This window comes from Podarcis pityusensis (assembly GCF_964106645.2).
Source record: "Podarcis pityusensis genome assembly, chromosome: 4".
Classification (NCBI taxonomy): Eukaryota; Metazoa; Chordata; class Lepidosauria; order Squamata; family Lacertidae; genus Podarcis; species Podarcis pityusensis.
In genome coordinates, this window is record NC_138027.1 from 81,471,440 (window position 1) to 81,485,398 (window position 13,959).

At 41.3% G+C, this 13,959-nt stretch overlaps 1 protein-coding gene and 1 long non-coding RNA gene across 3 annotated transcripts; both read left to right on the forward strand.

The window, feature by feature from the left end:
- Positions 1-504: 504 nt before the first annotated feature.
- On the forward strand, positions 505-3,187 carry LOC308476017. The gene is made up of 2 exons (XR_013985643.1): positions 505-1,488; positions 1,820-3,187. It is a non-coding gene; the product is annotated as an uncharacterized lncRNA (long non-coding RNA).
- Positions 3,188-3,681: 494 nt separating this feature from the next.
- On the forward strand, positions 3,682-13,040 carry ARGLU1 (arginine and glutamate rich 1). 2 transcript variants are annotated; one of them, XM_081003927.1, is made up of 4 exons: positions 3,687-4,259; positions 8,659-8,884; positions 11,212-11,295; positions 12,237-13,040. In XM_081003927.1, the coding sequence occupies exons 1-4, from the start codon at positions 3,901-3,903 to the stop codon at positions 12,399-12,401; spliced, it is 834 nt and encodes a 277-aa protein (XP_080860053.1). In that variant the 5' UTR covers positions 3,687-3,900; the 3' UTR covers positions 12,402-13,040. The 2 variants fall into 2 exon arrangements, with proteins under 2 accessions (XP_080860054.1, XP_080860053.1); XM_081003928.1 differs by lacking the exons at positions 11,212-11,295; positions 12,237-13,040 and adding an exon at positions 10,721-10,952 and having other exon boundaries at positions 3,682-4,259.
- Positions 13,041-13,959: the final 919 nt, after the last annotated feature.

Below are 13,959 nucleotides of genomic sequence, written 5' to 3' on the forward strand. Positions count from 1 at the left end.
CGGCGGCCACTCCCAGTCACCAGTCTAGCTGCCGCATTCTGTATTAATTGCAGTTTCTGGGTCACCTTCAAAGGTAGCCCCACGTAGAGCGCGTTGCAGTAGTCCAAGCGGGAGATAACTAGAGCATGCACCACTCTGGCGAGACAGTCCGGGGGCAGGTAGGGTCTAAGCCTGCGTACCAGGTGGAGCTGGTAGACAGCCGCCCTGGACACAGAATTAACCTGCGCCTCCATGGACAGCTGTGAGTCCAAAATGACTCCCAGGCTGTGCACCTGGTCCTTCAGGGGCACAGTTACCCCATTCAGGACCAGGGAATCCCCCACACCCGCCCACACCCTGTCCCACAAAAACAGTATTTCTGTCTTGTCAGGATTGCAGGAGGTTGGACCAGATGACCTTGGGGTCCCTTCCAACTCTATGATTCTATGAATCTATGAAATGCAACAAAATTTTTGTCCATAAGAATCATAAAACACGAATGAAGGTGTATTCTATAACGTGTACACAAACCATCATTGTCCCCGCCCCCAAGCAAGCACTTACCGTAATGGTTTCTGTGTGCATTTCTTAAAAATCCATTAAAACCCATGTTTCCCAATAAGTCAGCTTGGCTGAAAACACCACAGCTCTAACTTATTTTCTCTCTCTTTTCAGCACTTATTTAAAAATGAACTGTCTCTTTCCCCAGTGCTGAAACATAATGACATCCTAAAAGTTTCTGTCTGATAAGGATGCAGCAAGAAACAGAAATGTACCCATCGGACCTGGTTTCCATTAGAACTTGGCAAAACATAGTCCTCTTATATTGAGAGATTAATCAAGGCTCTCATACAGTAGCAGGCCAAAGCCAAGAGGAAATTCATAGTTATGAAGATGTGGCTTTTTAAAAAAAGAGAGAATCAGGGGAAGGCCATACTGTTCATAAAAGTCTCCTGCCCTGTCTGACCCGTTGAAAATGTGACTGTGTTATATCATTTTCCTCCTTTTCTAGGAGTGGTTTCTAAAACATTAATCTCCACCAATGAGACCAAATCATGTTCCTTTCGGGAATATTTTACAAAATCAAATCCAGCTGTTGCAGCCACCATTTGGTTCTAAAAAGAAGTGAACTTCACTCAGGCAAAAGTGGACATGCTTTCAAATTTATAATTAAGGCTGTCAAACAATTAAATATTTTTATCTTGAGATGTGCATGCACACATATACATACTGTATACATACAGTGTGTGTGTGTGTGTGTGTACATATATACACACACTACACACACACAAATAGTGTGTGTGTATTTTATATTATAGTACATTTAGTGAAGTTATGCACAATATAGTATCACCACTCACTCACTTATGAAAGCAGTTGTATTTAGCATTATTAATAAAGAGTTTATTAGATTAGATCTCAGTTGTTTCATTTTCACTTCTCAGTAATCCACCTCCTTGTCAGTAACACTAGGATTGTCATTTGCTTGTGTGTTGGGTGCATACAGTGGTGCCCCGCAAGACAAATGCCTCGCAAGACGGAAAACCCGCTAGACGAAAGGGTTTTCCGTTTTCAATGCGCTTCGCAGGACGAATTTCCCTATGGGCTTGCTTCGCAAGACGAAAATGTCTTGCGAGTCTTGAGATTTTTTTTCCGCTCCCCCCCCTTTTTCTAAGCCGCTAAGCCTTTAATAGCCTTTTAGCAGCTAATCCGCTAAGCCGCTGAGCCTTTAATAGCCCCTAAACCGCTAATCGGGTTGCTTCGCAAGACGAAAAAACCGCCAGACAAAGATACTCGCGGAACGGAGTAATTTTGTCTTGCGAGGTACCACTGTATTCAGGTTGCTCAGTGCAGAGTCCAAAGTTTTTACTGAAGTGACTTTCCCCCTGACCTTTTAATGAAGCATTTCCTTCTTTCCAAATGAGCCTTTCAGTAGTTTAATGCCTCGTGAGTATTTCCCAACAAGTTCTAAGAGATAAAATGATTACTTCTTATATTACCACCTGCTCTGTATGTCTGCTGAAATTTTTTTAGACAGATGTTTCTCCTGATCTCACAGATGTCAGGCTTTTCTTGTGCCTGCAGAGAAGTCAATCAATATCTTCATCGCCCTAAACGCAAAGGAACTGTGAGAAAATACAACATGCCCTAAACAACTGTTCTGAAATTAGAAAATAAAAATATATTAGGAATGTAATTAACATAGTCATATATGCAGCTGGTTCGTATGCATGCATGAAGTCTCACTGTAGGGAATTGCTGATTTAACCTAAACATACCCAATGTACCATCTTTAATTAGAACATTTCTTATATGGCAATCAGTTAGCTAACGTTATTATTTTAAATAAATATCAAAAATAAAACAACTTATGTGATTAATTAGTTGCTTGCTACATAGTCTCTAAGCAGCTTATAAAAGTGCAAGAAGTTCTGATGAGATTGGTGATTTTAGTTTTGATGTAAATCATATCATATGATGGACTTACACTAAATTTGAAATTTAAGTTACAAATTTTTAAATTTTTTAAAATTAAAAAATTAATACAATTAACAATTTCCCCCAAACATGTGTTGATTATTTAATATTTCTAAGAGCCACCTGCAAATTTCATCTTGGGATCTCAATGGGATCACATTTTTAAAAAATATTTTGTACATTCATGTCTGCCTTTTTGGGTTCTATTTAGGTAGGACAAAGGGGTATTCTTGGAGTAAATATAACAATAAACAAGTCCTCAATTATAGCATTAGTTGCTTCAGACATTTATTTAGAAAGTTATTCAGCTAAAAGGTGTCAGGCTTTTCTTTTAAAAAATGTGTTCCAAAGCAGTGATAGCTTCCTCCTGAACGATAGAATTAACACTTTGACAGAAGGTGGACCTGGAGTTGTTTAAAAATGACAAACCTTTAGCAACTTTTATTTTATTGACTTTGTAAAAATTATACACCTCGTTGATTGTAAAAACCAACCAACCAAATCACCTCAAAAGCAGTTTGCAGTTTTTTTTGCATCACATTCAGTAACCTATCACTGCACTCATTGTGTGTGTGTATCATTGTTGTATCAGTGCAAGGGGCACCCAAGGAGGAGCACACAAGGGCCAGGAAAATGGCATTTTTAAAATAAAACAAAACAAAACAAAATAATATTATATTATTTTATTTTATATAAAATATATTATAAAATATAAAAGTAAAATAATAAAATATATTATATAAAAATACATTATATATTTATATATATCATAAATATATACTATATTATATAATCCATTTTTTAAAAATAAAATATTTTTATATATTGTATATTTTATATTATAGAAAAATATTAAAATAAATATTTAAGATGCCTGCCACTTCCACAATTTCCCAGCCGGCCCGAGCTCCGCCCATTCGCCCTTTCCCTGGTTCCAAGCCACGCCCAAACCAACGGAGCTCCGCTCTTCAACGCTTCGCGCCGCGCTCGGCAATTTCCGTCACCGCGCGCGCCGCTCCTAACGTCACCGCTCCGCTCGCCGCTTAAGCGGTCGCTCCTTCGTGAAAACTCGCCGCAGCTTCTTCGGCTATTTCCGGAGAGAACTGCGGCGCTTTCTCTACCTCCCACCCTCCGCTTTCCCTCTCCAAGGCGCGACGCCGCGGTGCATTGTGGGGGGGGGGCGCGGCGCATTGTGGGCCGGGAGGAAGGAGGAGAATTCCTCTTCCCTCCCTCCCCCCTCCGTGTGACTCGGAGCTGAGGTGGCCGCCATCTTGTCCACCAGCCAAACCATCCGCCGCCGCTGCTGCCGGGCTTTTGAGGCCTTGCGGGGAGAAAGCTCCGAAGCGGCCTCCTCCTCCCGCCTCCCCGCGTAGGGGCAGAGTGGATGCCGGGTCCTTCCCCGGGTCCGTGCTGCTGAAGACCTCGGAGCCGGGCTCCTCGGGGATGGGCCGCTCCCGCTCGCGGAGCTCGTCGCACTCGAAGCGCGTCAAGAGCTCCAAGCACAACAAGAAGAACCGGAGCCGCTCCCGGTCCCGCTCGCGGGAGAAAGAGAGGGCGAGGAAGCGCTCCAAGTCCCGGGAGAGCAAGCGGAGCCGGCGGAGGGAGTCCCGCTCCAGGTCCCGCTCCAACACCGCGCCGTCCAGGAGGGACCGCGAGAGGGAGAGGGAGCGGGAGAGGGCCTCCTCCCCGCCCGACCGCATCGACATCTTCGGCCGGACCGTCAGCAAGCGCAGCAGCCTGGACGAGAAGCAGAAGCGCGAGGAGGAGGAGAAGAAGGCCGAGTTCGAGAGGCAGAGGAAAATGTGAGCCTTTGGGGTATAGGGGGAGATGGGGGGGGGAGCGACGCCAATAAAGCCGCCGCCCCCCATGGTCTCTGGCTAGTGAGGTGGTTTTTCCTGGAAGGAGGAGCTGCTGGTGGGCCGGCGGCGAAGGGGCGGACTTCGCAGCAGACGCTGCTCTTGGCATAAGCGCGTGGGGGCGTTTCTGGTTTGAAAAGAGACAGCGGGTGGGAGGGTTTGGGCACGGAGGGGGAGGGAGCAGGATGCAACTGTCATGGATGCTGGGGACAGGTCCTGTGTAGCACGTGTGTTGAAGATCCTGCTGCTGACAGGTCACCTGGCTGCACGCCCACGTGCCATCTGAAGGAGAAGGACAGCCCCCTTTTGTGTTTTTTGTGTTTTCCTCCCCTGTTTCTCTGTTGCAAGGAAGGCCTTTCTTCCTCCTCTGGCTTCTTTGGACTTGGCCTGCCTGCTGCTTGTCAAGAAGGTTCCGGCCTCTCTTCTTCCCTGTCACCTTTTCAAGGCTCCAAGCATGCAGTTGCATTTTCATTTATTGCATTTATTCTAGTATGTAGAACCATGGAAAATTGTAGAGTTGGAAAGGGTCATCTAGTCCAACTCCCTGCAACGCAGGAATCCGTAGGCAGCTTTATTCGCTGAATTTACTTGACGGCTATCGGGGTGGGGAGGAAAACCCGGGAAGGTTTGCTTGATGGAAAGTTATACTAAAGGGGCACTTTTCTGGGGTGATTTCTTTACCTTGCTCATGTCGTTGTAATATACTCTGCAGATGCAGTCGACTTACACCGCTTTATACAAAGTTGGACCATGGGTCCGTCTAACAGGATAACGACTGTGAGCTGCTCTCTGGGGTTTCCGACTGGAAGTCTTTCCCAGCCATTTATGCAGATACCAGTGATTAAATATGGTGTCTTCTGCATGCGAGGCAGGTGCTCTTCCATTAAGCTGCAATCCTTTCCTTTAGAGGGAAGGTTTATACATTTTGAACCAAGTCCTTTTCCTAGACTGTACTGTCCGTAGTGGTGTAGCAATACTTAGGATGTGCACGTAGACATAGAACAGTTCTCACTGCAGCTCTTTGGTGTTACTACATTGCAGCCCAAGCTCTCACTGCAAGGGAGGTTTCCTGTACATCATGTTGAAGCACTCCCTCCCCCTCTCATTCCTCCCTTAACGTGCAGGCTGAACTAAGCTGAAGGAAGAATAGTGCTGCATATAGAGACTTGGTGAAGTGTGTGGGTTGCTAAAAGCTTCAGAATGAGGCACATTGAAGTGTTCTGGCTGCAGTGTTGCACACAGAACAGTTGCAGTCTTATAGGAGAGAGCTATCTAGATCTGTAATACATCTCTGATAATTATTCTTGAATTTCACACACACACACACAGCCCTGGTTGATGCCACATGTATCTTGGTAAGTGGGAAAAACAATTCAATAGATTTAGTTAGAAATGCTAGTGGAGTACTACTGGAGGATTGGAGCCTTCAAAAACTGTTCTTCGTTCACTTGATGAACAAACTGATTTATTCTAATGCTATCAGAATCCTTATACCAGTATAGCACATACACAAATATTGTTCTTTTTATAAGCAATGTAAGCTTATTAGCATTTTATCTGTGCTCCACATTTTGAACAGTAACTGGGTTGTTAACAGTGTCCAGTGCCTTACTCATGCAGATCACCTTGTGTGCAAATGTGACACTTGTGGGCAGTGTAACATAGGATAAGGCTGCTCATCCCTGCTTGAAGTAGGGATTTTGTTACGCCCAGTACTCCCTGCTCAGGAAAGGTGCTGCTGCGTTCCATGAATACATTACATTGTTCAGAGAAGTTGGCCACTCTGTGGAGCAGCTATTTGCATGAAAAAGCCAACAGATATAGTGTCTGAACTGGCACTGAGCCACTGTAATTAAAGAAACCTTTCTGATCTTTTATTCTGCTTAGAGAGGGAATAGTCTATCCAGTGTAAATTAGTTATAGCGCATTGTCTTCTGGGATTTAAAAAAAATACATATTTGTACATTTGAAAAACTAGTTCTTCAGATTAATTTTATTTAGTTGACATTCTTTTTCAATGGGTTCTGTAGACACATGCTTCTGAGTGTTTGACAGAAGGCCCACTTCAGTCTTATGACTTGTGAATGGTATTGCTACATGAAATGCATTCTTGCACCGAAAGGTCAGCAGGGATCATGTCCTAATGAGAAGTAAAGTTTGATCCTTGACTCAAACTGAAAAGCAGAATTGAAGATGTTTGAATTGGTCTGTTCCTGATAAGTAATTAAAATCTTGACTTACAGAACTGTAGTTCTGAAACTGTAAGAATCCATAGATTGTGGGAAAAGCTAATTATCATTTTGTTATTGTACAAATCAGTATATTTTGAAAATTGTAGAATGCTTAGATGCTTGATGTAAAGAAGGTAGAATTGTCAAAGTTCATTGGTAGAACATGGGCTTACCTTTCTGGATAAATATAAAATCACATATACTTTATAAAAATCAATGAGGTCCCTGCTTAACCCTGACACATCATAATTTAAAAGGTGATTTGGTGGTAGGCTAAAGCCATTAAATACCTTGGAGAGCTACTGTAAGCCAGAGTTAAGTGAGCTGTTCCAATGGTCTTTAAGCATAAGGCCGTTCATCCTAACATGCAGAAGGAAGCAACATAATGCATTATTTTCTTATTAAAAGTTTTTCTACAGTATCCTGGAAAGAACTATCTGTGGGGGGTTGGGGGGGCAACCCTACGTATTGTGTACCCTCATTAGCTTACATGATGTATGCAGCATAGCGCACAACAACTTTTTAAAACTATAATTTCCATAATGTATACAACACTTCATGTAGTCTTGTTCTGTTTCCAGTCTACACAACAGATTCTTACACATGTGGGCTGTCACAAGTACTGCAGCACACAGAACCTCACTTTTTACCACATACTGTTTTAATTTTCATAGTGTCAAAGGATTCAGCTGGCAGCATGAGGAGTCCTTGTGTGTTGTGCTCTCAGAATCCTAACAGCTTAACTGATACCATTCAGCAAAAAATATATACCATTGCATTTAATGGGCAGGAGTTAAGTGTATGCTTCTCTTACAGGAAAAGGAGTGGGATTTATAAGAATGTCACTATGACCAGTGTTTCAGGGCCCCACAGTTGCAGGAAAAAGTTTGAAATTGTGTTGAGACAATTTTTTGCCCCATGTTCCCCTAAACACCCCCCCCCCCCCGAAATACACTAATAACCTAAAAAGTAATATTTGGCTGTCATGATTTTCAGCACTACATTAAGATTAACTGCTGCCTTGTTTTCATATAGCTAATAATCAAGGAGATGATTATGTGACACTGTTTAAAAAAGGCAGATTTTGCCCCTCTGGCTTGTTCTTCATGTTCACTGTAGCATAAAGCTTTGACATTTCTGACATTAAATTGTATGGTTATTTAAGGTGATATTTAATTGGTCCTGCCCATCAGCAGAACAGACTTCCAAAACAGGACTACTTCTCTTCCCTGCAGCAACCATTCCCCTCAGGAGGGTTGTGGGATTCTCCAGAGCAGATTGGGTGGGCACAGAGGGAGGTGCTGCAGAGAAGAGCAAGGAGAAGCTTTTTTTAAGCCTAAGTCGGCTTGCGTAACATTGTGGCTTTTTTCTTTATTCTCCCAGTGGCATACCTGAAAACTGTTAAAATACAAAATAAACACCTAAAATACAAAACTTAATCACATTAAAGCAAAGAAATGAAACCAAGTGCAGATGAGTCTTTAAACTTCCATCAGATCAGAGCTCCAGAAAAGGCAGGGAGAATAAAAATATCTTTGCCTGACAGCAAAAAGTATATAGTAGGCACCAGGCAAGCCTGTCTAGGAAGGGCAATTGCACTGCTGTGGTGCTCTCTCTGAAAGGGCCAGGCTGTCTCCATTGTAGCAGCCTGCCAGATCTTACTTGGCAGTGGTACTTGAAGAAAGGCCTCTGGTGATGACCTTGTGGGTCAAATACATACGGTTCAATTATATTTTACATAGAAATAGATAGTTTTTTAATTACAGCATGCTTGGCATTGCTGCACAGGTGCATGTCCAATTGACATGCGGGTCCTTTTGGATCTGGAAGGCAAGGGGGGGGGGCTTATATGTGCTCTGCTGATGCATGCAGGGGCCAGGAAAGCACACACCCACACCCTGTGCAAAATGATCTATGCCTGTATTTAGGGACTTATGAAACTGGGGGCGTGGCGGGTGGCAGAAAGCAATACTTACTGTTGAATCCTATAGTTCCACTTGTGCACATATGCAGTGCCTGCTACGCAGATGCACACATCTGTGCAAAACTTAATACATGATGTATCACATTGGAGGTGACAAAAAATCATTGATTTGGTATTCCTGTCCTTGCAGCCGGCAGCAAGAAATAGAAGAGAAGCTTATTGAGGAAGAGACGGCTCGAAGAGTGGAGGAACTTGTAGCAAAGCGGGTAGAAGAAGAACTGGAGAAACGGAAAGATGAGATTGAGCGGGAAGTTCTGCGCAGGGTGGAGGAGGCTAAGCGCATCATGGAAAAACAGTTGCTCGAAGAACTCGAGCGACAGCGACAAGCTGAACTTGCAGCACAAAAGGCTAGAGAGGTAACGCTCGGTCGTTTGGAAAGTAGAGACAGTCCATGGCAAAACTTTCAGTGTCGGGTTGTGCCTCCTGTTGCGTTCAGAAGGAGATGGAATACAGCAAATCTAATTCCCTTCTTGTGTAAACTTGCATTGCTGCGAAAGTTAATTTCTAACTTATTCAGAGGAGCTCACTGATACCTAAAACAGTTACTCTCCTATAAAAACCTGTGCAAAGGATACTTGAATTTTAATGGAACTGACCTACATATTTGAGAATGGTTTGAAACTTTTGCCATGGCTGCAGGATATATCCACAGTCCTTTCTTATGGGGGCAATGGGTTAAACAATCTGTGACTATGTATCCCTCGTTTGTTTTGTTTTACCTAGACTGTAAGAGGCTTTATGCCTTCAGTCAGGGGGCGGGAAATAAAAAGCAGGGTGCAATGCTGAGCTGCACTACCTTTCTTTAAACAAATAGATTTTCTTATTCTCCCTTTAAGGCAATCACACATTCTTCTTCAAAACACAGTGGAATAATTCCGGAACTCTGGTCCCATTCACTTCCTTCACAAAAGGCTTACGCCAAACTCATGAGATCCATTTTTTCAGTGACTACTAACAACTTCTTTTCCTCTAGACTAGAGAGTTGTAAAAGAGCAGGTTGTCCTTGTCTGAAGTTGAGCTAAACATGTGACTTCTTCTGTCAGCAGCTGGAGCAGAAGCTGAAAATGTCTTTCTGTGAGGCAGTCAGTAATTTGCTACTGGAGGTTTTAATGCTTGCCAGCACTAATCACTCCAGGATCCCAAAACTTCAAGTTAAACTCATTTTCACTCTACAGAAAGCCGTGCTGAGTGTCAGACAACTCATGCCAATTCCCCCCCACCCTAATTCGTGATTTGACCAAGTTGATTTAGTTCATTAGTTGTCAATAGGAGAGAAGCTTCAGTAAGATGATTTCCCCATCCCCCCCTCATGATTTTTTGTATGATGCAGGATGTTTAAAATACAGAATAACTGCATGTGCTATAAATTCAGTTTGATTTTTACAAATCTAAACTTTGGCTATAAGTAACCGCTGAATTGCTTTTAAGATTTCAGTTTGAAAAACAAAACTTTGTATGATGGATTTTGGCTGGAGTAATGGTGCCTTCCCAAAGAGTAGATAATTGAACAGCAGGGAATAAGCATGATAATGGCTGTTCCCATCAGGACACTTTTATCACACATCATAACCTTGAATTCCTGGAGTGAAGGGTGCCAACCTGTAGCTGGTTACTAGACATAGCAAGAAGTATTTTCTTCACATACTTGCTTTGTTTCCTATTTACTATATTTTTGTGCAGACCTCAGGCTGATTTAGCAAAACCTCCACATATTTAAATAATTTGAATATTTATGATGATAACTGAAATTATTCTTGAACCTTCTTGCAATATTTTTGCTTATGGTTTGCATAACAAAGTTTCTTTAAAATTTATGAAGGGAACTCTAGTTTCAGATGCGATTTCACTCTCATACTTTCCCTGGATTCCCGGACTCCAGTTTAAATTGCAGAAGGGACAGTTTGATACTGTCTCTTAAGCTTGTCACACCCTAGGATGTTCAGTCCATTCACCCACGAAGGAAGCCCATAGTTCCTACGGAGTATGGATTGCCATTTGTACTTTTCGCTAACAGTAAATGTATTTTTTTTCTTATTAATTGTTTGCCTTAGGAATGTTTTACATATTTTTGTTCCTTCTTACCGTAAACATCTGCATTCCTCAGCTCAGCCTTCCTTGTATGTTGTTTCTTTATAAATGGTTGAGCTGCTGATGCAGGCATTGCCAAGCTAACAGTACAAATCATTTTAAAGAGGAAGCTGGCGCGTATGGCAGCCGAGGAGCACACTCTGCAGGACACTGGACAAGACAGTAAATATTCAACTTTTAATGCTGATTAAAGGAGTATAGGTAAAGAATACGTAGGTATACATGATTGGTGAGACAAACTATTCACTTTATTTATATTTTATATATTACTCTTTTAATTTGGTAAATACTATCCAGTTTTTGTAGTTGTCCTTGTTGATTTGTGTGATATTAAAATACTAGTAATAACTGGCTAGGGTTCTCTTGACTAGGGAGGGTTTAGTTGATTGCTGTTTGGACTGGGAGGGATGATTTAAATTTAGAGCTAGAGACCAAGTTTAGTGGCTGCACAGTTTGCTGTTTGAAAGACAAAAGACGGTGGCTATAAAAGCTGCCCCTTTAAGACAGTTCACAGAAGAAATTCCTAGGAAGACTAGTGCAGATGGGTGAGTGAGTATTTTACTTTTCTAACATCTTAACCTGTCCTCCCCTTTAGGAGGAAGAGCGTGCAAAGCGTGAGGAGCTAGAACGAATACTAGAAGAGAATAATCGAAAAATTGCAGAAGCACAAGCTAAATTGGTAAGTAGAAGTAAAGTTTTGATGTGCAGCTATAATAGTGTACAACTTGGCAATGTTGAGAACACTTCAGTCAATTTAAATAATTGGATTTGAGAACATTTAACTCTGTGCTGAATTGTAGCTAAAGGTCAATGATCTCTCCTTCCTAGTTCCCTGAAAATTGATTCCAAAATGTTGGGGGACCTTCCTAAACATCTTTGCAAAGGGTGAAAGAGAGACATAGAGATCAGCATGACCCCAGTGAGAATTAAAATACGCTCTGGTGCTGTTCTGCAAATGCTTGCATAAGTGCTAGTGGATGAGTTTGCACAGGGTTAGAGTAGCTGTGTTTTGTAGCAGTTTTCATGCCTGTGCAGCAGTTTTTACAAACGGAAGAAATAATTCAGTTTCACTTGTTTTTGTATAATAATCTCATGAAACGAGTGGAACAGGTCTTTTCACATGCAGCAACTGCAACTGCTGCATCAAACCCATATTTCAGATTTCTGAGATCTTGCCTATTCTTGTTGAAGCTAATGGTAAAACCTTGGTCTCCAGCTATATGTAACCACGGGAGAATTTAAAGGGGGGGACTTACTGATTTTACTTTGCAGTGCCTTTATTGCACTTTTGGAGCATGCTGTCTTGTGAAAGTGTTTTCAACTTTTTTAAAAAAAAGAAAATAGCTTGTGATAGGTAAGGGTCATGAAAATGACTTGCTTTGTTTCCTTAGAATAATGAGAGTATAGAGAGGTATATAAAGGTAGGCTCAATAGCTGGAAGGCAATGAAATTGTATGCTCAGCCATTTTGTTTGTATAACACTAAATAATGGTATAGGATTTGGGTGTTTTTGGCCAATGTCTTCTGCAGTATAGGATTGGTCCAGTATAGGATTGTTGGAGCAGCAAATAGCATGTGAGGATTGCACAATATCTAAATTCTACTGTTTTCATGTTATAGGCTGAAGAACAATTGAAAATTGTTGAAGAACAAAGAAAAATTCATGAGGAGAGGATGAAACTAGAACAAGAGAGGCAACGTCAGCAAAAGGAAGAGCAAAAAATGATCCTAGGCAAGGGAAAGTCTAGGCCGAAACTGTCATTCTCACTAAAGAGTCAGGATTAAATTTCAGCTCTGAACTCTAATGGAAAATGAAACAAAACTTTGTATAGTAGCTTCATGTTGAAGTGTTTTTTTATTTTATTTTCTTTCGTGATTTTTTCTTTTCTTTTTGGACATCTGAAAAGTTAGCTTGTTCTAATAGGGGCTGTGCTCTACATCTCTCTTATTTTAATGTCTATTGAGTTAAATCCTTATCAGATCATTGTCTTCTTAAAGAATAAATCTGTTTTGATTCTATGATAAAATGACTTGATGCAGGTCAGGTCATTTTATGAATTATGGTATGGTCTGATAAGGTTTTTACTGACCCACTGATCTCAGAGTTATACTCTGATGTTAATTTTTAATGCTGGTTTGCTGACTTCTTAAAAAAAAAGTTTGGCAAAAGTATTGGTAAATTCCCACAGTGTACTGGATCCTCAGTGGTTTGTTATATCGGTGTCTTATGATACTATCCCACTATTGTGCTTGATGTTCCTGATACAGGTAAGGAAAAAGTTGGTCAGTGTTGGCTGGAGATGTGTAAAGGGAGTTCAGTATTGTCTCTGCTAGAATTGTTTTTATTCCAGTGGTAAAATTCAACCAGCATTCCCAATTGTGTAAATAAACCAATTTGCCGAATAAAGTGAAGTCTTAAATTCATACGTTTTAAGTAAATTTTTTTAGTGCATGTATATTTTATGTTAATGAACAGAAACTTGTTTTCCCATAACCAAAAGCACACTAGTATTAAGGTCACTAATATTTTTCATGCTCTCTATGCCGAGCTTGCACATACAATTTGAAACTATCACAGCTGTGCGGTTTAGTGGCTATCGCTGGCTTAGAGGTAGTTTTTGTTTTGACGAGATCCTCATTTCATCTGCTGTATCTTTCTTTGTCCAGCATTCAAAGAGTTAATGAGGCTTCTGTGTGCCTAGTGGAATTGTTTACTTTTGAAACTTCCCTCGTTTCAAAAGCAGTTTGCCATCCAGCATTACAGGGTTATACTTGGGAACGAGTCAAAATACCCTTGTGTTCATGAAACTAATTTTTCCTAACGTTTGCATTCTTCCCCTTTATCTTCATCCCACCCCAGCATAATGGACAGATAAAAAGTGCCACATGCATATTTTTTAAAAAATTCTTGTGGCTACTGAAAGTATTTGCTGGCATGTCCACCAGCCATTAATAGTTATGGTTTGTGATATTAGACTGGTGTAACAGTCTATGTATGCCATTTGAAGCACTTATTTTTTTGGCATAGGAAGTTTGCAATTGGATCACTAGAATAATTTTGTAAAGGCTTTTTGTGTTATTGTAATGGTAAACACGAATGAAGGTTAACATGCTAGTCCTTTTCTTCAGGCACGGAGCGTTTGGATCCTGCACGTTTTTGTCAGTCCCAAAATATTTTTGGCACCAAGATAGACAGATCAGTTTTCAAACATAACTGTTCTAGTGGAATTTCCCCCACCCCGGTTGTCATGTACAATGTTTCTACTAAAACTGCAGTATCCATAGTTTGTTCATAACGTTCTTACTTGAATAGTTGAATCAAAAAGGAACAAAAGAGTGATGG